The sequence below is a fragment of the Bubalus bubalis genome, chromosome 20 (genome assembly GCF_019923935.1).
Source record: "Bubalus bubalis isolate 160015118507 breed Murrah chromosome 20, NDDB_SH_1, whole genome shotgun sequence".
In the NCBI taxonomy this organism is placed as follows: Eukaryota; Metazoa; Chordata; class Mammalia; order Artiodactyla; family Bovidae; genus Bubalus; species Bubalus bubalis.
This window is the reverse complement of record NC_059176.1, coordinates 3,236,140-3,261,371: the sequence shown is the minus strand read 5'-3', so window position 1 is coordinate 3,261,371 and position 25,232 is coordinate 3,236,140. Positions and strand designations below refer to the sequence as shown.

Genomic DNA, 25,232 nt, shown 5'->3' with positions numbered 1-25,232 from the left:
CATCACTGACTCGATGGACGTGAGTCTTGAGTGAACTCTGGGAGTTGGTGATGGACAGGGAGGCCTGGCGTGCTGCGATTCATGGGGTTGCAAAGAGTCCGACACAACTGAACGACTGAACTGAACTGAATCCTTTTTGAATTTATTTTTGTATATGGTGTGAGAAAGTAGTCCAGTTTGATTCTTTTGCATGTTGCTGTCCAATTGTTCCAGCACCATTTATTGAAAAGGCTGTTTTTTCCCTATTGGATATTCTTGTCTCCTTTGTCATGGATTAATTGACTGTATAAATGTAGGCTTATTTCTGGGCTCTGTATTCTGTTCCATTTTTCTGTGTGTCTGTTTTGGGTCCAGTAGCATACTGTTTTGATGACTTTAGCTTTGTAATATAGTTTGAAATCAGGCAACATGATACCCTCGGTTTTGTTGTTTTTTTCTGAAGATTGCTTTGGTGTGTTACAGCTTTTAAACCTTTGAGTCTTATGTTCATGGAAGCCTTCTGTAAATGCTTTTAGAAACCAGGATATTAAAATTTCATGTTTTTATATAGCCACTATTCATTTTAGTGTCCATGACAAAGTGCTCAGACTAACTGCTTGCTCATTGAAATCTGATGATTCTAGCCCAGAATTTTCCAAAGCAGAATAGTTTTTTTTTTGAGTTCACTATTCTTTATAAAATAAATTATTAGTGTAAATTAAAACTATTAAAAATTAGCTTTAAAAGTTATTAGTCCTAGTTAAGAACTATTTTTTTTTTTTTCAGAGAAAAGTATACTTTTCTCTTTGAAAAGTGTAATTTAGGAAATATCTCCTTGGACTGTGTAAGATCTCCATTTGCTGTGCTTAGTCACTCAACTGTGTCTGACTCTTTTGTGACCCCATGGACTGTAGCCCACCAGGTTGACTGAAAAATCCCATGGATGGAGGAGCCATCTTTCTGGGATGTAAAAAAATGAGTATTTGTAATAAAATTGGTATTTCCTTTTGAAGCCCTTATAGAATTTTGATTGTTTCCTAGTCATTTTCAGCTTGATGTCTTCTAGATTTTGAACATCTGCTGCTTTCATATGCCATGTATTGATACTCCTGAACTGAATTAGGGTTTTGTAGAACTGATGAACTCTCATTCTGAGCCTTTGCTGGTGTTCTGCTTGCGTGGCAGCGGGTCAGTTTCCATGGCATTGCCATTTTGTACAGCGTTGTTGCTGGAGCAGAGAGGTTGGGGGTGGGCATGCAGGCCCTTACCTGTTAACACAGGGTCTGAACTGGAATAACTGAGCTTTTATTTAGTTTTGCATTTTAAGTTTCTAGATAATTTTAAAAGTAAGAGTTCTATTTCTGTAACATAGTTTTAAATCACACTTTCTGTCTTATGTGAACAAGTAGCAGTAGCAAAGTGAAAGTGTCAATACCAGTGATTTGAAGTGTAAGTTCTAGAAAGTTCGGTGCAGATGAGACAGGCTAATGATCGGTAGGCAGTCTAAAAACATGCAATTTTTGCCTCAGTTGGACACATTCATTGGTGGACTGTGTTTAATTGTGAAGGAAAAAAAAAATTTAAGAACATGTATGAAATTGGAATTATACTCTGGAAAAGGCAGGATGAGATGTAATTAGGTGTTTTTTAGTTTTAGCTTTTCAGGAACATAATTCCCCTCTGACGTGTATTGTCTAGCTTTTTACCCATTGTACTTTTGTACTATTTTAAGGAACTCGTGTGAAAAAATGATGGACTGCTTTTACTTCTGGTGGTCTAAAACCACTAATTTTTCTCTCTGTTACAGGATTTTACACTTGCGTAGTTTTCCTAAACATAGATGAGTTGCTTTTTTGCTTATAGAGAATTTGAACATGTAGAAAACAATAGAAATATTATTGAGTCCTGTATTGTCTGGCAGCTGTCTTTAGCCAAATAAAAACACTTTTTTTTTTTTTGCTAAAGTTTAGTAAATTTGCTTTTCCACATTATAGAAAATGAAGTTGTATGTTAGACTTTTGGATACGTTAGTCATAGAATGCCTCACCTGGGGTGTGGCGAGTGCTGTGTGATACAGGCGTGCCTGTGTTGTAGGGGCGGGGTGGTGGTGGGGGTTGAAATTGGTGTGGAAGGGGAAGGCTTTCCCCAGGTGATCTTGAGGTCGGTCTGGAAGGGTAGATGAAGGGGAACTCTCCAGGACTGAGAGATGTGTTGTTTTTGAGGAAGCTTGATCTGGCTGAGGCTGGGGGAGGCAGTCAGGAAAGTGGTGGAAGGAGAGACTAGAGGCAGGCATATGACAGATCGCTGAGGCTGTGTGTGCTAAGCTGAGGAGCTTATTTAAGTTTTAAATAATAGCTTTACTAAGATATAATTGACATCCATGAAGTTGACTCTCTTAAAGTGTACAATTTGGCAGTTTTCAGTGTATTTACAGAGTTGTGCAGCCATTACCACTTTCTGATTTTGTTTTCATCACCTCCTAAGAAAGCCTGTACTTATTAGCAGTCATTCCCCATTTGGAATTTATTTTAAATGTCATTTAAATGGGGACTTCCCTGCTGGTCCAGGGGTTAACTCTCTCAGCTCCCAGTGCAGGGGGCCCAGGTTCGATCCCTGGTCAGGGAACTAGATCCCACATGCTGCAACTAAGACCTGGTGCAGCCAGATAAATGAATAAATATTAAAAAATAAATGTCATTTAAATGTTGTTATTTTATTTTATTATTTGTTTTTGGTTGCATTGTGTGGCTTGCAAGATCTCAGTTCCCCAGCCAGAGACTGAACCTGGGCCGTGACAGTGGAAGCGTGGAGTCCTAATCACTGGGCTACCAGGAAGCTACCTATTTTATTTTACTTAGAGTTGGTTTACAATACTGTGTTAGTTTCGAATGAACAGCATAGTGATTCAGAGTTTTTACACATTATACTCCATTATAAGTTATATAAGATAATGGATATAGCTCCCTGAGCTATGCTGTAAATCTTGTTGTTTATCTATTTTATATACAGTATTTTACATCTGTTGATCCCATACCCCTACCTTCTCCTCCCCCTCTCCTCTCTCCCCGTTGGTACCATGAGTTTGTTTTATATACAGTATTTTACACCTGTTGATTCCGTACCCCTACCTTCTCCTTCCCTCTCCTCTCTCCCCATTGGTACCATGACTTTGTTTTCTGTGTCTGTGAGTCTGTTTCTGTTTTGCATATACATTCATTTATTTTATTTTTAAGATTCCATGTGTAAGCAGTATAATACAGTTTGTCTGATTTATTTCACTAAGCATAATACTATTCTAGGTCTATCCACATTGCCACAAATGGCAGTATTTCGTTCTTTTTTTTGTGACTCACATTCTTGTGTGTGTATCACATCTTCATAATCATATTGTCTGTTGTCAGGCACTTGAGTTACTTTCATGTGTTGGCTGTTGTACCAAAATAGTGCTTCTGTGAACATTGGTATGCTTTTTTTTTTTCATTTATCTTTTTGAATTAGTGGGTTTTTTTGTTTGTTTGTTTGTTTGTTTGTTTGTTTTTGATATATACTCAGAAGTGGAATTGCTGGATCATATGATAGTTTTATTTTTAGTTTTTTAAGGACCCTCCATACTGTTCAGCACCCCACTCCAGTACTCTTGCCTGGAAAATCCCATGGACGGCAGAGCCTGGTAGGCTGCAGTCCGTGGGGTCGCTAGGAGTTGGGCTTGACTGAGCGACTTCACTTTCACTTTTCACTTTCATGCATTGGAGAAGGAAATGGCAGCCCGCTCCAGTGTTCTTGCCTGGAGAATCCCAGGGACGGGGGAGCCTGGTGGGCTGCCGTCTAGGGGGTCACACAGAGTCGAACAGGACTGAAGCGACTTAGCAGCAGCAGCAGTATACTGTTCTCCATAGTGGTTGCACCAGTGTACATTCCCACCAGCAATGTTCCAGGGTTCCCTTTTCTCTTCATCTTCTCCAGCATTTGTTATTTGTAGACTTTTTGACGATGGTCACTCTGACTAGTGTGAGGAGTTACCTCACTGTGGTTCTGATTTGCGTTTCTTTAATAATTAGTGATGTTAAGCCTCTTTTCGTGTGTCTCTTGGCCGTCTGTATTTCTTCTTTGGAAAAATGTCTGTTCAGGTCTTCTGCCCATTTTTTGATTGTGTTGTTTGGGTTTTGAGTTTTTCTGATATTGAGTTTTATGAGCTGTTTGTATATTTTGGACATTAGCCCCTTGTTGGTTGCATCATTTGCAAGTATTTTCTCCCGTTCTATAGGTTGTCCTTTTGTTTTTTTTCAGTTGTTCTCTTTGCTGTGCAAAATTAAGTGAGCTTTAATAACCACTTAAGACTTATTTCTCTTAAAAGTAACCCTCCTGACGTTTGTGTTATGGAGGCAGTAGTGTAATATTTTTGTGAAATAATACTGTGTCACAGGTGTTGACCATGTGTGTTTTTTAAAATTCATTTCATAACTTCTTTTTCTAAAAAATGTTGTGTTTGTTTATTTATGGAGGTGTTGGGTCTTAGCTGCCATATGCAGGCTCTTCACTGTGGTGCTCGGGCTGGTCTAGTTGCGATGTGGGGGCTTAGTAGTTGTGCTGGGCTGGTGGGCTTAGTTGCCCTGAGGCATGTGGAGTCTTAGTTCCCTGGTTAGGGATGGAACCCACGTCCCCTGCCTTGGAAGGTGGATTCTTAATCACTGGACCACCAGTGAAGTTCAAAGACTAGAGAACTTTGAGCCACGGAGTGCTGTGAATGTAATTGCAGTTTGGAAAGATCATTGGTTATTGTGATGAGATTGTGAGAATGAATTAATGGAAGGTAGAGAAGACCACTTATTCAGAAACTCGTACATGAGCATGTACTGTGTGCCACACACTGCCAGCACTGTGAACAGACTGCACACCCGGCCCTCCTGGAGTTAAGTGGTGAGGGGATGCTGTGAGGGTGACTGGGAGACGAAGATGTGCTGGCAAGCTCTTAAGTGGTTACGGTAGACAGACTGGAACGATGGATTTAACGTGTGGCACGGGGGGACGACAGCTCCTGGGGTCTTGGCCAAAGTGACTTGCTGATTGGTGGTACCATTCTGGCAATAGAGGATGTAGCTGTTTTGAGGTTGAGATACCAACACATAAGTCAGGCAACATTTATGGGGAATTTTCATGGACGGTCCTGCCATCTCTCCTCTAACTTGGGTCTACCTCGTCTGTCTTCCTGTTGAACCTTGGATTTAAGTCTGTTATAGCGCTTCTGTCTCTCTAGGTAATTACTGACTTCCTTGTTGTCTTCTCCCTGCCCATTGAGGGTGGGAACTGCCTGTATCATTTTCCCATCCCTGCCTGCAAGCCGTCCCTGCCAGCCTGGAGAACAGATATCTCCTCTTGGCCTCCGCTGCGGCTGTCGTCCTTTGCGCCGTTGTCTGTAACGTGTATTACTGAGCTTGCTTCCAGGAAGTGTTCTGCTTCCATGTGCTGAAGTGTAAGTCAGCATGTTTCTCTACTGCCCAGAACCTCGCAGTGGCCTTAGGGGACCTGTTTAGTCTGGTGCTTGTGTTACTATTTTAACTTTTGTCTCCTTTGTGTCTTTCGAATCTTTGCCTAAATATCACCTTCTCAAGGTGAGGCCTGTCTTGACCTACCTGCTATCCATCTGTAAGTATGCTGTCTCTAAAATGCAGACAGTCTAGCTTCTTACTGTATTGTTTCAACTCGATATTCTGTGAGAGTCAAAAGATGAGTGGCTGCCGGGGGTTAGAGTAGGAGGAGGAATGATTAGGCAGAACAGATTTTTAGAGCAGAGAAAAAACACTGTTGAATGCACAGTAATGGATACCTGCCGTTACATGTTTGTGCAGACTCAGAGTCCGGCCGAGAAGTGGGCTCTGGTGTGTGCTGGGCTTTGTGTAACTGTGATGTGTCAGGACAGGTCCGTCAGTTGTGACAGATGTCCCGCTCCGGTGGGGTGCTGATAGTGGGAGGAGCTGTTATGGGTGGGGGCAGAGAGTATATGGGAGATCTCTGTATCCTCCTCTCAGTCTTGCTGTCAACCTGGAGCTGCTCTAAAATAATTGTCTTTAAATGTAAAAGACAACAACAACAGCATCAGCAAATACATAACCACAGATAGCACAATTAAGTAAAAATAATGTTTGTTCCTTTGTGTGATTAAATCTCCAGTCAGCTCTTTTTAAACAGTTGTTTAGACTAGCATTCAAACATGATGCACATGTTGCATTAAAAAAAGTAGCTTTATTGAGGTGTGATTGACACTCAGTAAACTGTCATATTTAAAGTGTACAGTTTGATTAGTTTTGACATATGTACACACCTGTGAAATTATTACCACAATCAAGAGACTGAATATATTCCTCACCCCACACCCAAGTTTCCTCATTCCTCCTTGTGATTCCTGCTAGTTGCCCTTCCTCCCCCAAGCAGCCACTCATCTGCTTCCTGTTACTGGAGATTAGTTTGCATTTTCTTGTGTTTTATATAAATGAAAGCTTAACTTCTGTACTATCTTGACATCTGGCTTCTTTCAGCATAATTATTTTGAGAGTCATCCACCTTGTTGTGTGTATCATTTGATTAATTTTTATTGCTTAGTCATATTACCTTGTATGGATACACCAGAATTTTTTTATTCACTCACCTCTTGATGGACATTTGAGTTATTTCCATTGTTTGGCTGTGACAAATATTAGTATGAATAGTATGTGTCATTTAGAAATTCCAGAATGATAGAGTAATACTTAACAATATACCTTCCCCCTTATATGTATTTTATTAAAAGAAATTATAGGTAGGTGGTGATGACCTTGGCTTTCCAGGTGGCGCAATGGTAAGAATTTGCCTGCCAATGTAGGAGATGTAGGTTCAATCCCTGGTTCGGGAAGATCCCCTGGAGTAGGAATGGCAACCCACTCCAGTGTTCTTGCCTGGAAAATCCCATGGACAGAGGAGCCTGGTGGGCTACAGTTCACAGGGTCATAAAGAGTCAGACACGACTGAGCACGCATGAATAATACTCATGTACAAGTCTGTGTGTGAACATGTATTTCCTTCTCTTGTGGTAAATGTTCAGGATGAAATCATATAGTTGTATACCTGAGTTTTTAAGAAACTGCAGACTTGCCCAAAGTGGGTTTATCCAATATAATTTTGCATTCTTACCAGCAGTGTATGAGAGTTCCAGTTGTTCCACAGCCTTGCTAACATGTGGGACGGTCAGTCATTTTAATTTTAGACATTCTAATGTGTATGTAGTGGTATCATACTGTGGTTTTAGCTTACGTTTGCCTACTGACAGATGATATTGAACAATTAAAAATAAGTATATTTGCCACCTGTAACGGTTTACTTCACTCTCCCAGCTCCATGGCGTGGAAGCTCTCAGAACAGGAAGCTGGGACAGCAGTAGGGCTCAGCTCTCTTGTTTCCCATCTTTGAGCTATCACTGATGTGCATCATCTGGAAGACCCTTGTTTCATGTTTGTTTGGATTTTTCAAGGAGGAGGGTAATTCTGGTCTCTGCTACTCCCATGTTGGCCAAAAGCACACACATGAATTTTATTTTATTTTATTTTTTTTTGTATTCATAGATAAGCTTTATTCCAATGTTTACATAAAAATGAGTTGATGTCGAACAGGAAAGGGTTTTTACAAAGGGTTAAAATTTATCAAACAACAGAACTTGGTCCTTCCCTTTAGTTTGAATTCAGTTGGCTGACGCGTCGTTATTAGTATCCACCCTCACTAATCATTTTCATCACACACAGTATCTAAACGTCTTCGTTTTCGGGTGGCACTTCCTATTTCCCTGGAAGTCTCTTAAACTGCTTTCAGTTACAAGAGAAGGGCAAGGATTTTATCGGCTCATACTCGACTCCACTGGAGGCAAAGATACATCCCTCAATTCTCTTGTTTAAATTGTGGTTGTTGGCAAAGTGTCCAAATGAAGAATTCAGTGCTAACACACAAAGAACATAGTATAATCTATGTATAACAGTAACTTTGCTTCAAATTTTTTTCATTAAGAATTATTTTTATTCTCTTTCCACAAGGAAGTTATAAAAATACCTGTAAAAACATTGAAAAGGCTCTTTAAAATCCTGGAATGAAAAATTCTGAAGTATAAATTATGATACATTGTCTATGATTTGCAAATAAAGAATAAAATAAATTCTACAAGTTGGAATTTCTGAATGATTTTGGCAGGAATTTACCAGAAGGAGCCAGAACATCAAACCTTAACAATTTTCTATTTTCATTCCAGTTGAGTTTTTGAAAAGCTATATAATATGTTGACAGGTATAGTCCACATACAAACTTGCTTCTGCCGTTAATGATGAAGTCAATCTGAAGACAGAGATTTGTACGCTGGATGTACCAGGCTCTTCCATGCAACTGACTGGTTTTCTCTTATTTTTTTCCATCATGTTTTAAATAAAAGTAAATATATATATATATATATGGTAAAAAAATTTTAATGGTACAAGAAGATTTAAAATAATCAGTAAATATCCTTTTTGCCCATAACCTAGAAAATCTGATGTCTTCCAAATCATCAGTCACATGAATAATTTGCAAAGTGAAGTCAACCTTAGAGTCTCTTCATCTGAAAATTATTCTCAGGATTTCTGGAATGTGTTGATTCTCTCATATATTGCCTCTGTTACAGAGGAAAGCCATGCAGTCTTCTTCTAAAATACAACTAACGACGAAAGCAACTCGCATGCTCTGCTTCGAGAGAGCAAGTCCAGGCAACACCTTGTACTCCGTGGATCTGGTCCTGGCTACAGGCAGAAGCTCTGGTATCAACCCGAGACTTGGGCGGGTGGCCAGAGCTCAGCCAAGCCCTTCCTGAATGCCTCGGATCCTCCGGGCCAGCTGCACATCCTTCGGGAAGAGCATGATGCGGCCGGCGTGTAAGGAGAGGAGATAGGCATCCTCGAAGAGATGAACTAGAAATGCTTCTGCCGCCTCTTGTAGGGCCAACAGGGCCTGGGCTTGCCAATTGAAGTCCACACCACGAGTGAATTGAACACATATTTCTCTTGCCAGGCGGCAGAAGGGGTTCTTTCTTAACAGCAGGTGTGTGGTCTTCTGAAGAGTTCGGATCTCCTTCAGGATTCCATGTCTCCGGCGAGCAGATGGACGGGAGGATGTGCCTAAGGACGGGGCCGGCCGGTGGGCGGCGGGAACCGGGCTCGCAGGGTGCCTCCTTGGTGTTTCGGGCTTGCCTTTCCGGCAGCGGGGGCCCATGGCAGGCGCGCAGGGCTGGAGCCCTGCGGCTCCTTCTACACATGAATTTTAACATCTAAATTTCCCCCTTTCTTTTTGATTTCTCTCATAGTTTCATTATAGAAAACCACTAGACTGGCTGAGTTTCCCTCATTCTAGGTTTTATCATTACATCCCTGTGCTTTTTAAAAAACATGTTCCTTTGTGCTTTCTGTAACGTGTGTGCGTGCACTCAGTCGTGTCGGATTCTTTTGCAGCCCTGTGGACTGTATGTAGCCTGTCAGGCTCCTCTGTCCATGGGATTTTCCAGGCAAGAGTACTGTGATGCGTTGCCATTTCCTTCCCCAGGGGATCTTCCCAACCCAGGAGCTGAGCCCTAGTATCTTGGATTGGCAGATGGATTCATCACCACTGAGTTACCTGGGAAGCTCTTACCCTGGCTTACTGTTTCTTATTTTCATAGCACTTAATAACATAAATGTATACATTTGTTTAATATCTGTTCTAAAATTTAGACTCCATAAAGGCACAGGTCTTTGTTTACTGCTGTATCCCCAGAGTCTAGAACATTGTTGAGCATCTGGTTGACACAGAATACAAATCTTTTGAACAACAAAAAAAATTAATGCAGTACAAAGGTGCAGAACTGGTGAACTGTCCTTACCTTCATTCCTTTGATAGAAAAGTAACGTTTTCTTTTGTGAGAAGAATTGTGTTTAACAACCCTGTTAAAGACAGTGTAAACTCTTCTGGGTCTTGGGCAGTTAGAAACTCCCCAGGTAGATTTGGAAGAGGGCTGTGTAACCAGATCTGCTTCTTCCTCTGAGACTAACCCTCCTTTTGGTAGCTACCAGAGGTTTATTGGCCCTTTAAAATCCCAGGTCAGAGTCCCAGCCTTTTTCAGGGGATCAGGAAAGCGTTCCTGTGCTCAGAGTGAGATGGCTGCCCTGCCAGCCTTAAGGCTTCAACAGAATTCAGAGGAAGCCCCAGAACTTCAGGCGTTCCTGGCGGATCCTCCCCACACCATCCCCTCCCTCAGTGCTTCTAGCATCTCTGTCGCGCTTTGCCTTTGGTATTGATCTCATTATGTGCTTTTTTCCTTAGTAATCAGTCACCAGGAAGGCCAGGGTTCCTAGGGCATTCCCTTGTTCTATGGGCTCTCTAAGACCCCTGACCTTCTCTGGACACTTTTATATTCAGCCTTAAAGTCAGGGTGCAGCAGCAGAATCCCTCTGACCCTCTGTTTCTTTTGTGACGTCCCTCACCTTGTTCTTACTGCAGCTTGGTGGTTTCCTGGTGACACCGTTTTTCCTGCAGCCCTCTCACGTGGACCTTGCTTCTCCCCCTACATCCCTCCTGGTGCGGTGCCTGAGGTGGGGTCTTCCTTGTTCTGTGTCACCACTTCTGTACCACTTTTTTCTCTTCCATGAAGCACCACAATGACTGTGATGTCAAAGATTACACCACTCACTACTGCTTTCTGCTGCCTCTCCCAGGACTGCTGTGGAGGAGCCAACCCCAGTGACAGAGTGTCACTCCTTCCCTCTCCTAACGCTTCTTGCCTCGTCGGTATAATTATACCAGTTTCTTCTCGTTAGTGTTCGCATAGTGACTTTTTTCATCTTTATCCTCTCAGTCTTTCTTTATTCTTATGTTTTAGGTATGTCTATACACATTTTTATCCGAATCTTAAAAGCAAATCTTTGCTTTTCCCTTGGACATTTAGTATCGTTCAGTTTCTTTTAAGTATTCACTCATATATTTGTAGTTCAGTTCAGTTGCTCAGTCGTGTCTGACTCTTTGCGACCCCATGAATCGCAGCACGCCAGGCCTCCCTGTCCATCACCAACTCCCGGAGTTCACTCAGACTCAACGTCCATCGAGTCAGTGATGCCATCCAGCCATCTCATCCTCTGTCGTCCCCTTCTCCTCCTGCCCCCAATCCCTCCCAGCATCAGACTCTTTTCCAATGAGTCAACTCTTCGCACGAGGTGGCCAAAGTACTGGAGTTTCAGCTTTAGCATCATTCCCTCCAAAGGAATCCCAGGGCTGATCTCCTTCAGAATAGACTGGTTGGATCTCCTTGCAGTCCAAGGGACTCTCAAGAGTCTTCTCCAACACCACAGTTCAAAAGCATCAATTTGGCGCTCAGTTTCTTCACAGTCCAACTCTCACATCCATACGTGACCACTGGAAAAACCATAGCCTTGACTAGATGAACCTTTGTTGGCAAAGTAATGTCTCTGCTTTTCAATATGCTATCTAGGTTGGTCATAACTTTCCTTCCAAGGAGTAAGCGTCTTTTAATTTCATTGCTGCAGTAAATCTACTGATTCAAAGGTTTCTATTTATTTGACCCACTTGTTCTCTTTCTTGTTCCTTTGATCTTCTTTTGCATTTTGTGTTTATTATTATTCTACCCTCTCTCCCTAGCTTGGTAGTTATATGCTCTTTTTCAGAATACTATTCTCTTAATGGTTACCCGAGAGGTTTAATTTTGGATTTCAAATATTTTTATTGTGCTAAAATACATGTAATAGAAAATTTACCATCTTTAATCATTTTTAAGTGCACAGTTCAGGGTATTCAATACATTCATGATGTTGTGCAACCATCACCACCATCCATCTCCAGAATGCTTTTCATCTTGTAAAACTGAGACTCAACCCATTCAATACACTCCATTCCCTCCTCCCTGCAACCCTTAGCAACCACCACTCTACTTTCTGTCTCTCTGAAATTTGACTACTCTAGGGACCTCATATAAGTGGAATCATACCGTTTTTGGTTGTTTATGTGTGTGCGAGAGAGACTGGTTTCTTCATTTGGCATAATGTCCTCAGGATTCATTCATGTTGTCGTGTATCTCAGAATCTCCTTCCTTTCTAATGCTGTTTAAAGAACAATGTTGCCAGATACAAGGTGTTTGGTTGATGGGTCTTTCCTTTTCGCACTCTCGAGTATACGGACCTGCTGTCTTCTGGCCTCCAGAGTCTCTGATGAGAAATCTTCCTGTGATGTTACTGAGGACCCTTGGGATGTGATGTGTCGTTTCTCTCTCTTGAGAATCTCTCTTTGTCTTTGACTTTCAAAAGTTTGACTGTTTCTGCTGTATAGCAGAGTAATTCAGTTATGTATACTTTTTTCAATTCTTTGCCTTTATGACTATCACAGAATATTGAGTATAGTTCCCTGTGTTGTACAGTACAACCTTGTTGTTCATCCATTCTAACCCCAAACTCTTCTAACCCCAAACTCCCTACCCATCCAGCTGCCACCTCTCTCCGCCTTGGCAGCCACAGGTCTGTTCTCTGTGTCTGTGAGTCTATTTTTGTTGTGTAGATATGTTCATTTTTGTCATATTTTAGATTCTGCATGTAAGTGGTGTCATATAGTATTTGTCTTGCTCCTTCGGACTTTGCTTGGTGAGATGATACTGGTTGTACCCATGTTGCTGCATGTGGCATTATTTCATTCTTCTTTATGTCTGAGTAATATTCCGTTTATATATCTACTACATCTTTATCCATTCATTTGTCGATGGACATGTGTTTCCGTGTCTTGGCTATTGCAGATAGTGCTGCTGTGAACACAGGGATGCAGGTATAAAAGCTGAATTTGAAATTAACACAGTGTACCTTCCAAGTCTTTTTCTAGAAGTTGCAAGCCTTCAGTAGACCCCAGAGTTCCGCAGGAGTTATATCACCAGATTCTGCCAGTGCAGTTGTGGTCTAGTTGGGGAGACAGATTTCTTGTGCTTCTTATTCCACCATCTTCCCAGAATCTTCTCCCCTAGCGATTACGGTTTTTACATGCTTGACTTATCAATCTGATGTAAACTAAGTCTTTAACCCTCTTGGAGGACAGTGTGAGGACTGTAGACCCCTTCAGTTACCCTTTCTGCTCCCTGTGTGCCTTGGTTGTTTTATATTTTAAGTCTTACATGTTTGAATTCCTATAAGAAACAGTTTTCTTACACAGTTGTTTCATTTGGACTTATTCACATATTTACCCTTTTTGTTGCCCTTTGTTTCTTTGTGTCTTCTCATAATTTTCTATCTGGGTTTATTTTTCTTCTGCTTGTGGAATATCCTATGATATTTCTTTTAGGGTACACCTGTTAGTGATGAATCTTTCTGAAAATGTTTTTGTTTCAGGTTTATTATGAAAGGTTGTTTTTATTGGGTTTCTTTGAGCACTTTAGAAGTATTTCATTGTGGTTTGTCTTCTTTTTTAGTAAAGTAATATAATTGTAACCTGCCTTTTTTTTTTTAGGTGACTTAAATTTTTTTCTCTTTGTTTCAGCTATTTTATTATGATGTTCCTAGATATGATTTTTTTTTAATTTGCTCAGAATTCTTAGGCTTCTGTGGCTTGCTGTGTTTCATTGATTTTAGAAACTTCTCAGTCATTGTTCAGTTATTGCTTCTGTTCCATTCTCCTCTTCCTTTTTGGAATTTCAGTTTCATATATGTTCTATATCCCTGTCTCTTAGCCTCTGGTCCATGTTTTTCAAATTTTAATATTTTGGGCTTCATTTGACATATTTTAGTCTAACTTATCTTTCTCTGTCTGCTTTTAAATCCATCCATTGAGTTCTTGGTTTCAGTTGTATATTCTTTTTTTAATTTTAGACCTTCCATTTGGTTCTTTTTTTTTATATATAGTTCCTAGTTCTCTGCTAAAATAGTATATTTTGTTTTCTATCTCCTGGAACATTGTAAGTACAGTTATTTTAAAATCTGGTAACTCTTAATATGTGGAATGCTTGTGGATCTGCTTCTATTTTATATTTCTTCTGTCTTTTGTTCATGTTGTAGTCTTTCCTCATATGCCTGGTCATTTTTATTGCATGTTTTAGATCAAACTTGCAATTTGCAAAATTGATTATAGAAGAAATTTGAGGTCCAGGATAATATCTTACACTAGCACCCTGGAATCACCTTAATCCAGTTTCAGAGGAGCCCGTTGAAATGGTTCAGAGCTAAGGTACAACCCCTTGGAAGGTCTGTTTTCCTCAGTTTCATCTTGAACTCCTGGAGGCTAGCCTGCTGGAGTGCCCACCAGCAGATGGGCGTCGTCTCAGCTCTGCCTCCCTTTGCTCTCTCCGGTGCAGTGCTAGTGTGGCCCAGCGTCTTTGCCTTAGCTCCGTAAGCCTGTCAGATGCAGTGCTGTCTCTCAATGGTCCCCTGTGAAATTGGCAAACAACCCTGGGGGAAAAAAGTGACCTCAGTGGCTGGCCTTCCTCCCCAAGCCTGCCTATCCTGCATTCTGACCTTACCTTGTCAGTTGTCTTGTTGCTTCAAGCGCATGTTGTGAATATTTCGCTCAGTTTCTCTAAGTATCCTCAGTGGGAGGGGTCTGAGTTACTAGTCTGTCCCTAGAACAGGAGTAGCTTCTACCTTTCTGTGGCTGAGGACAGTCCAATGTCTGTAGTCCTCTGTCATCAGTATCTGTGAAGATAACTGATCTCAGAGCTGCTGTGAGTGGCTGGGCAACGGTTACACTACAGTGACCCTGGTCCTTAAGCACCTCAGCTTCTTACTTCTTTGACCCCTTTCCCTGTTCTCTGCCCTTCCCTCTCTTGCCATTCCCTTGGATTACCATCATCTGAAACTCCTCGGTCATCTTAGTATCAAACTTAGCACTCTGACTGTTCCTCCTTGATCTTTTTAGCTCCCATCTTCCAACATCCTACTTCCTACAGACTTAGCTCCATCATGACTTTCAGTTCATTGATCCTGCCACTTTTCCTCTGAGCATTGTTGTGGTTCTGTTCACTTAAGTTCCATAGTTGGTCGTTACAATCACATCCTCTACTCCTGTTCGCTTATGTTCTTCTGGTTTCATCTACAATCTTGGCTAAGCCACAACCTGTGTCTTAGCCTGGATTTGCCAGAAAAGAGAGCATAAGACAAAGCTTATATGCTCGTACTTTATGTGAAGTTAGAGTAAGAGGGAAACAAGAAAGTGAGGCAGAGAAAGAGAGAAAGCATATATGAAAAAGTATGTTACCAAGCTGGCCACTGGTTCACAAGAACCTTAGCTGGTTTCTTGGCAATGCCGAAAGTCCCCAGAGAACCATAGCACCTCTGAGAACACTCCCAGGGGCAGGGTGTGGGGAGGACCATGGAGACATGCCTCGGCTCCTGTCTCTTAATGGTCAGAGTTGCCTCCCAGGGTCTAAAGTATTCTGTGCATTCGGGTTTGTCTCTTGGCTTCCTTAAGTACCTGCTGGAAGAGCAGCTGAATTTGGGTGTTGGAGCTGGTGTGGCTTGTGCTAGAGTGGACAGAACAAAGCCCACCAAAGCCCAGCCCTCACCCCTGGGGGAGGTGGGGACAGCTGGGGTGTTGGGTGTGGGCTGGGGCTCTGTGAGCATGTGAAGCTTGCGAGCCTTGGCAGCCTGGTAGGGCAGCTGGAGCTGGGAGGTGGGGTCTGGGGGAGGGGCACAGCTGCGTCTGTCATGGCCTGTTTAATCCATCCTCTTGCTTATCCTTTGCTTGTGTCTGCACAGCTGAAGAGTGGCTGAGAAAGCCTAGTGACTAGTCTGACTTTAGAATCCTGGTCACCAAACTCAAGCAGGCCAGTTCTTAGTTAACATTCTGTTTTACTCTAGTTACTCTCTTGAACAGTATTTAAATATCTCACTTTAAACCTTCCAATTCTTCCTTCCCCATCCTTCCTTTATTTCACTGGGAAAGAAACTGAAGCCATTGGAAGGAAACGTCCACAGGCTCCCACGGGCATATGTGCCCCTCCCACTTGTGTGCCTGGCCCTCTGCCTTGTCTTGTGAGAGTGTTTATGCTCCTGGCTGAGACCACCACCTCTTCACGTGCACTAGACTTTCTTCCTACTTGAAGACTCACTCCACTTATTCTTCTTTATATAATGCTATTAGATTTTTCTTCTTTATTGTACCATTCTTAGTAGCCTATAAAACACTGTTACTTTTCCTTTTTTTTTTTTTTTAAATTCCTCTTGTAGTTAATTGTTATATTCTCTTCTTTCCTATCCCTTTATTCTTTCTTGAACACATTCCATTTAGGCCCCACTCCTCTAAAATTGCTCATAACATCACTTGTGACTTCCTTGTTGCTAGATCCAGTGGTCAGCTTGCAGTTCTCATGTTATTTGACCTGTCTACCCCCAAGAGACCCTGTAGATTACTCCTCTTTGAAGTCTGGTCAGGCAGGGTTCTCCAAAGACACAGAATCAATAGGAGAACCATCTGTGTTGATATCTGTATGGCTTATTACAAGGAATTGACTCATGTGACTCTGGTGGCTGAGAAGTTCCAAAATATGCTCTCAGCATGCTGGAGACCCAGGAGAGATGATGGTGTAAGTTCTAGCCCGAGTTCAGAGGCCTGAGAACCAGCTCAAGTCATCAGGTTGGAGAGGTTTCCTCTTACTTAGTGTTTTTGTTCAATTCAGGCCTTTAACTGATGGGCTGCTGCTGCTGCTAAGTTGCTTCAGTCGTGTCCGACTGTGTGCGACCCCATAGATGGAAGCCCACCAGGCTCCCCTGTCCCTGGGATTCTCCAGGCAAGAATACTGGAGTGGGTTGCCATTTCCTTCTCCAGTGCATGAAAGTGAAAAGTGAAAGTGAAGTCGCTCAGTCGTGTCTGACTCTTAGCGACCTCATGGACTGCAGCCTACCAGGCTCCGCCGTCCATGGGATTTTCCAGGCAAGAGTACTGGAGCGGGGTGCCATTGCCTTCTCTGATGGGTTGCAGGCGACCCAAATTATGAAGGGCAGTCTTTATAATAGGTAGGCTTTATTCAGCCTACCGATTCAAGTGTTAACTTCATTGGAAGCAACCCTCCCTGACAAGCCACAGTCACGTGTGACCAGTATCTGGGCACCCTCCGGCCTGGCCCATCTTCTCGTGACATCTAGAGCAGGATGCCTGGTCATCCCTCTGAGATCTGGTCACTGTCACCCCTGACCTCAGCTCCAGCTTTGCTCCACTACAGTCACAGATACCTGCTTGCTGTTTCTTGACCGTTGTCAGAGACGCACCTGCCTTAGGGTCTCTGCACTCACTCTGATTCTTGTTCCTCTGCCTCCCCTCAACCCTTAATCCATGTGGCTCATAGCCTTATCTCTTTCCTTTTGCACTGAGATACCACATTCTCACTGAAGTTTTCCAGGGTCAGTCTGTCTAAGCATTTCAGCTGCTTCCTGTTCCCTTTCCTTGCTTTATTTTTTTCTTATTCACTCTCATTAATCAGACATAGTTCCTAATTTAGTTTATTGTCTGACTCCCTCAGACACCCACTAGAAGGGTCAGCTTTCTGAGGTGAGAGCTTTTCAATCTAGTTGCTTTTCATACCCCAGCTTCTGGGATAGTGCCTGGTGCAAATTTGTCTCTCAGTAGCAACTTTCTTTTTGTTTAAAGACATGGACAGAAACTCTTCCCAGGGAGTTTACAAAATACAGGTTTCTAGCCTGAGTTCTCAGCAGTGAATACCTTTATTGGCTTGTAGGTGCTTTTTGTATATGTCCTTTTTAGATATGTCTTTAGTAGTCTAACTGTGAAAGAGCTGATGTCATTCTGAAGGCACATTAGCAGCTTTCTCACCTTTGTTTCTAGCTCTGTGTGTGTGTGTGCACGCGCGTGTGTGTGCACACACTCGTGTGTGTGTGTGTAAGAACCAACACTGCTGAAGCGCTTTACAGACAAGATCTTATTTAATCCTTAAAAAAAACCCCGCAACACAAGTTGTATCATCCCCGTTGTACAGATGGTGAAACTGAGATTCAGAGAGCTTAACCAGCTTGCCCAAAGGTCTCAGTTGCAGAGTGGCAGAACCTAACTTGGAGCACCTTGGTTTTGACCCTGTCTTGATGACCAGTAGAGATGCTGTGTTGTGTTGTGACTCGCAGGACACGCAGGAATTTAGAAATCTTGGGCAGGCTATTTGTTGCATTTCAGCCATAGTTGTGATAAATAGTCAAGGTGTTTGAGATTCCACTGGAAGTCAGGAATCCTCTCTGACATCAGTGGAGCAGTAACTGAACCTCAAGCCTTTTTCAGCTTTAGCCTTCCCAGGTCTTCTTGGGCCAGTCTACCTGTTATGTTAAGTTTCTGGATCTGAGGTTCATACCTTGTCCAGGAGATTAGATGGGAAGTGGTGACTGCCATCACCAAAGATCCTGCCCTTTCTGGCTCAGGTTATCAAATCAGCTCCACCTACCTCTGGAGTATTTCATAAGGAATTACAGAAAAGTGTGACAAACCACTCAAACCTCTAAGCTGTAGATAACAATGCTTATTTTTGTGGTTCTTGCGGAGCCTGGATAGCTGTCCTGTTGTGCTTACTTGGGGAGCCTCATGTGGTTGCTGTCTGGGAGTCGCTGGGGTTGGTATCGTCTGCTGGCTTCACTGAGGAGCCAGGACACCTGGACTGTGTTCTTCTCCGTGCAGTCGCAGGGCCTGTGCTTGGGACGGTGAGATTTCTTACGCAGCGGCTCAGGGCTTCCCAGAGCAAGCGTTCCAAGAAGGAGGAAGCAGAAGTTGCCAGTTCTTTTTATAAAAAACATTATATGCTTTTACTTTATTTTGATTTTTGGCCACACTGTGTGTCATGTGGCAAGCTACCTAGTTCCCCAACCAAGGGTCAAACCTGGGCCCCCTGCATTGGGAGTGTGGAGCCTTAGCTACTGGACCACCAGGGAAGTCCCAGAAATTGCTAATCTTTTTACCCTGTAGGTCCAGAACGGGCACCTCGTCAGTCCTGTCACATGCGCTTGGTTAACACGGGTCGTGGACCAGCCCAGATGTGTTGTGAGTTCACTACACAAGGCGTGGAGCAGGTTCGTTGGTAGTAGACTAGTCCAGACTACTTCTGAGAGTGAACCGGGGCCTTTTAAAGATCATGTTGAACTGATGGGTATAAACTGAAGCTGGCTAGGCCTCACCTGCATATGTGATCATCATAGTTGTACCTGCGCCCTGGAGGAGGCAAGAGCTGGGGGTTACCCTCAGTCTTGTGTTTCTCTCACTCAGTACGAAGTTTGACCATGTGAAGTTCGGGTCTCATGTTTTAAGTGGAACATGACTTTTAAATAACAAGCCAGCAACTTTGTTTGGGTGCTCACTGAGTGAGTATAGGAGTTATTTTGACAGTGAAGGCTTTACACTTTCTGAGATGACTTTGCTTTTTGGCCTCCAGTGGGGAGTTTTCCTGAGGTATTTTTCAAGATTGATTTTGACTGTGTGCCTTTTTCACATTACTTGGTAACTTGGAACCTCATCCTTTCATAAGATAGAGCTTCATTCTGCAGTTAATCAGAGGATCTCAGAAGGCCTGTTTGCTCAGAAGCTCCCTCTCACCTGGTAGGAAGTTGTTACAGGTGCTCACAGGACAGCAGGCACACCCGCAGCTCCCACGTGGTCTGGGGCCAGGTGGGATCCAGAAAGCTGTGTGGGTGGAGTTCTTTTTACTGTGTACTTTGAAGGAATGTCAGTTTGCAATCCAAAATGGAACTTGTGCTCAGTAGAATATTTCATCTGTAAAAGAAAATTCTAAAATTAAAAATCTTGTTTTTCTGTATAATAGAAGGTAGACTTCTGAGGTGTGACCTTTAAGATCCCATTTTGATGTGAAGCGCCTCCAGAGTGTCTTTCACCGACATGCTTGTGCACCCACACGTAGCTGTGCTGGCGGAGGGTGGGCTGAGGGCCGTTCTGTCTTCCCTGAAGTTCACTGGGGAGGGACGGACTTCCTGAGGAGGGCTTCCTAATGCCCTGTGCTGTCTTGCCCCAGCTGGTGAGGGGGAGTGTCCGTGAAAATTCTAGGCTTGAATGCAGTGTGATAGCCTCTTGATTAGCCCTGCCTGTAGTGTAAAAACCAGAACAAAACTAACCTCTCCAAACCGGGTTTCTGCAGATTTGAGTAGTTGGGAGACCTCTTTTTCGCTCAACCAGTTGAAAAGTGGACTGTGGTGAAGTGAAGCGCTGTGCTTTCTGCCACTGGGGGCAGAGGGTTTCAGGTAGTATACAACAAGTGTTTTGGTATTTATGACGCTTTTCCGCAGTGTGTTTTGAGTCACATTTTTGGTGCTGCGGCAGCTCTGACGCTAGTTGTGTGTCGTAAGGGGCCAGGCTCAGTTTACGAATAGCTGTTGGTCTGTTTTCCACTTGAGGATGGGGAGAAAGGTGGCTGGGGTGACTAGTGGGCTGGGATGTGCTTGGCAGACTCGTGTGTGTTGAGGTTCAGGGATTGGTAGCTAGTTTGTTTGCTTTTCAGATGAGTTTGGCGGCGGCGTTCAGTTGCTCAGCTGAGTCGGACTCTTTGTGACCCCGTGGGCTATAGCCTGCCAGGGTGCTCTGTCTGTGGGATTTCCCGGGCAAGAATACTGCAGCGGATTGTTGCCATTTCCTTTTCCAGGGGATTCTCCTGGATCAGGGATCAGGAATCCACATCTCCTGTGTTGGCAGGTGGATTCTTTACTGCTGAGCTACCAGGGAAATCCTGAGTTTGGGGTAGGTAATGTTAATTTTTAAAATTGTTAAGTTATTATGTAGGGAGAGGATTATCTTTTATAGAACACCCTTTAGATGTACATTTATAGCAGTCTTGTGAAGAACTCTGGCCTTTTACCCAGAGGGAACTAAGACTGACTCACCCAGTGTTACATAGTTAGTCATCTGTCAAGCCTGGATTGAGCTCAGGTTTGTTTGACTTAAAAATTCTCATGGATCACCCCTTCCGCTCTCCCACCCCCAACCTTGGTAACGTACACAAAAATCCTTCCCAATTAAACACGGTCTGTACTTTTTCTTCCACTGAATATGGAGACCTACAGCCCAGAATAGAGCGGTTCCACCTGGCTGTATTGCCTTGTGTTTTCCATACGCCTGTTTCTTACTCTGTTGTAAACATACTGATCACACAGGATTTTTTACCTGGGACCTAGGAACCCTCTGAAGTGGTGTGCAAAATGTTGTGCTTTTTTTGTGGAAAATGTCAGCATTGATAACTTTCATTAAATTCTCAATGGTTTCTGACTCAAATAAAAGAAAAAAAACCAACCCCCAATAGACATGCTTTGTGCCATTAGTATTGTCTTAGCATTATTATTTCCCACTTCCACTGTATAATCATAAGGGATTTGATTTAGGTCATACCTGAATGGTCTAGTGGTTTTCCCTACTTTCTTCAATTTAAGTCTGAATTTGGCAATAAGGAGTTCATGGTCTGAGCCACAGTCAGCTCCTGGCCTTGTTTTTGCTGACTGTATAAAGCTTCTCCATCTTTGGCTGCAAAGAATATAATCAGTCTGATTTCGGTGTTGACCATCTGATGATGTCCGTGTATAGAGTCTTCTCTTGTGTTGTTGGAAGAGGGTGTTTGCTATGACCAGTGCATTTTCTTGGCAAAACTCTATTAGCCTTTGCTCTGCTTCATTCCGTATTTCAAGGCCAAATTTGCCTGTTACTCCAGGTGTTTCTTGACTTCCTACTTTTGCATTCCAGTCCCCTATAATGAAAAGGACATCTTTTTTGGGTGTTAGTTCTAAAAGGTCTTGTAGGTCTTCATAGAACCGTTCAACTTCAGCTTCTTCAACATTACTGGTTGGGGCATAGACTTGGATTACCGTGATATTGAATGGTTTGCCTTGGAAACGAACAGAGATCATTCTGTCGTTTTTGAGATTGCATCCAAGTACTGCATTTCGGACTCTTTTGTTGACCATGATGGCTACTCCATTTCTTCTGAGGGATTCCTGCCCGCAGTAGTGGATATAATGGTCATCTGAGTTAAATTCACCCATTCCAGTGCATTTCAGTTCTCTGATACCTAGAATGTCGACATTCACTCTTGCCATCTCTTGTTTGACCACTTCCAATTTGCCTTGATTCATGGACCTGACATTCCAGGTTCCTATGCAATATTGCTCTTTACAGCATCGGACCTTGCTTCTATCACCAGTCACATCCACAGCTGGGTATTGTTTTTGCTTTGGCTCCATCCCTTCATTCTTTCTGGAGTTGTTTTTCCACTGATCTCCAGGAGCATATTGGGCACCTACTGAGCTGGGGAGTTTCTCTTTCAGTATCCTATCATTTTGCCTTTTCATACTGTTCATGGGGTTCTCAAGGCAAGAATACTGAAGTGGTTTGCCATTCCCTTCTCCAGTGGACCACATTCTGAATTAAAGTACATAAAGCGCTTAGAACAGTACCTGACAAGAAGTAAGCTCATTATTAGTGTTGTTATGACATTAATAGTTTTCTATGTGTATGGTCTTCAAAACTTTTAATAATTGGATAACAGTATCAATAACCTCAGATATGCAGATGACACCACCCTTATGGCAGAAAGTGAAGAGGAACTAAAAAGCCTCTTGATGAAAGTGAAAGTGGAGAGTGAAAAAAAGTTGGCTTAAAGCTCAACATTCAGAAAACAAAGATCATGGCATCCGGTCCCATCACTTCATGGGAAATAGATGGGGAAACAGTGGAAACAGTGTCCGACTTTATATTTTGGGGCTCCAAAATCACTGCAGATGGTGACTGCAGCCATGAAATTAAAAGACACTTACTCCTTGGAAGGAAAGTTATGACCAACCTAGATAGCATATTGAAAAGCAGAGACATTACTTTGCCAACAAAGGTCTGTCTAGTCAAGGCTATGGTTTTTCCTGTGGTCATGTATGGATGTGCACGTTGGACTGTGAAGAAGGCTGAGCACCGAAGAATTAATGCTTTTGAACTGTGGTGTTGGAGAAGACTCTTGAGAGTCCCTTGGACTGCAAGGAGATCCAACCAGTCCATTCTGAAGGAGATCAGCCCTGGGATTTCTTTGGAGGGAATGATGCTGAAGCTGAAACTCCAGTACTTTGGCCACCTCGTGCGAAGAGTTGACTCATTGGAAAAGAGTCTGATGCTGGGAGGGATTGGGGGCAGGAGGAGAAGGGGACGACAGAGGATGAGATGGCTGGATGGCATCACTGACTCGATGGACGTGAGTCTGAGTGAACTCCGGGAGTTGGTGATGGACAGGGAGGCCTGGCATGCTGCGATTCATGGGGTCACCAAGAGTCGGACACGACTGAGCAACTGAACTGAACTGAACTGAACAGAACATGAAATAGAATATTACCAGACATATCCTCTCTTTATTGTTGGTAATATTCAGGTTTAATTTCAATATTCAGTTTTAATTTTTTTTCTTATAAGCAATTTGAGATGAATCTCCATATATATAAAACAGTTCCCTGTATTTTGGATTTTTTCTGTGGATTTCCCCAAAGTGAAATTACTAGGTCATCATGTATGAACATTTTGAAGATCTTTAGACACATTGCCAGGCTGTGTTCCAGAAGGCACATAAGTAGTGCATAGCAGCAGTAAATTGCAGTCTGTTTTGCTGTATATATTTTTGCTTGCACTAGACAAATAGATTAATAAACAAGAGTGCCTTGTTTAATAAAAATTTTTGCAGCTTCCAGAGGTAAAACATTTTCTCTGTACTCTTTTGAATTGTCTCTACATCCTTTTATCATTGAATCTTATTTTCTTATCAATGTGATATATTAGTTATCTGTTGCAGATATATGTTCTCAGATTGCTTGCCTTTTAGATATTTAGAAACAAATTTTTTTTAAAGTAAAATCTGTGGCTTTTTTTTTTTTTTTGCATGTACTGCTATTGTTTTTAATTTCTAAGTCCTCCTTCTCTGTCCCATATCTCTAGTTTTTCTCATGCCAACTTTAAAATTTTCCTCCATATAAATTTCTAAAATCTCCTATATAGAGAAATACTGAAGCAGTATATATTTATTAGACTGTATATATACACATATATAGAAATGAACTATAAAGGCAGCTATTTTTCTTCATAATGACTGTGTAGTGTTTGTGTGGATTGAATCATAATTTGACTTCCCTGGTGGCTCAAATGGTAAAGAGTCTGCCTGCAATGTGGGAGACCTGGGTTTGATCCCTGGGTCCAGAAGATCCCCTGGAGAAGGAAATGGCAACCCACTCCAGTAATCTTGCGTGGAGAATCCCATGGACAGAGGAGCCTTGCAGGCTACAGTCCGTGAGGTCGCAAAGAGTCAGACACAACTGAGCAACTTCACTTCACTTCAGTCATAATTTAACCCTATTGATAAACATATTCTTGTTTCTGGTATTTTCTGTTACAATTTCTGCATGATTGTCTTGCTACATGCAGTCTCTGCTCACTTAGGTTCACTTTTCTGTACAGTAGGTACCCAGGTGGCTCAGTGGTGAAGAATCTGCCTGCCTCACAGGAGATGCCGGTTCGATCCCTGGGTTGGGAAGATCCTCTGGAGAAGGAAATGGCAACCCATTCGAGCATTCTTGCCTGGGAAATCCCATGGACAGAAGAGCCTGGCGGGCTACAGTTCATGGAGTTGCAGAGAGTCAGACATGACTGAGAGACTAACACAACAACAGTGGATTCCTAGAAATGAAACAATTGGATCAAAATTTAGGTAGAAAACGATGAAATTGCCTTCTGCAGAGGCTGTTCTCATTCCCTGTAGATTTTGAAAGTGTCCTTATTTTAAGAATGATAATCAGTCTTTTTATATAAGGCGATGGCACCCCACTCTAGTACTCTTGCCTGACAAATCCCATGGGCGGAGGAGCCTGGTAGGCTGCAGTCCATGGGTCGCTAAGAGTCGGGCATGACTGAGCGACTTTACGTTCACGTTTCACTTTCATGCATTGGAGAAGGCGATGGCAACCCACTCCAGTGTTCTTGCCTGGAGAATCCCGGGGACGGCGGAGCCCGGTGGGCTGCCGTCTACGGGGTTGCACAGAGTCGGACACAACTGAAGCGACTTAGCAGCATACATATATTTATGGATCACTTGTTTTTTCTTTCTATGAACTATTTGTGAGCATTTCCCATTTTATTTTCTTGCTGATTTCTGAGGACTGTTTGTGCATGAAGGAAACTGGCCTTTCGATACACATTCGCGCCTTTATAGCGGTGGCACTGGCTCCTGGTTGCTCGCCCAGGCTCTCCAGCCG

The 25,232-nt window shown here is 42.7% G+C and overlaps 2 protein-coding genes across 3 annotated transcripts in view; one reads left to right on the top strand and one right to left on the bottom strand.

Annotated features, from left to right (window-relative positions):
- Positions 1-25,232, top strand: part of RCOR1 (REST corepressor 1) — a 124,396-nt gene that overhangs the window by 15,951 nt on the left and 83,213 nt on the right. The window lies entirely within an intron of this gene.
- On the bottom strand, positions 8,722-9,234 carry LOC102402579 (histone H3-like centromeric protein A). Its single transcript, XM_044933155.2, has one exon. It carries the CDS (start codon positions 9,232-9,234, stop codon positions 8,818-8,820), a length of 417 nt encoding a protein of 138 aa, XP_044789090.2. The 3' UTR covers positions 8,722-8,817.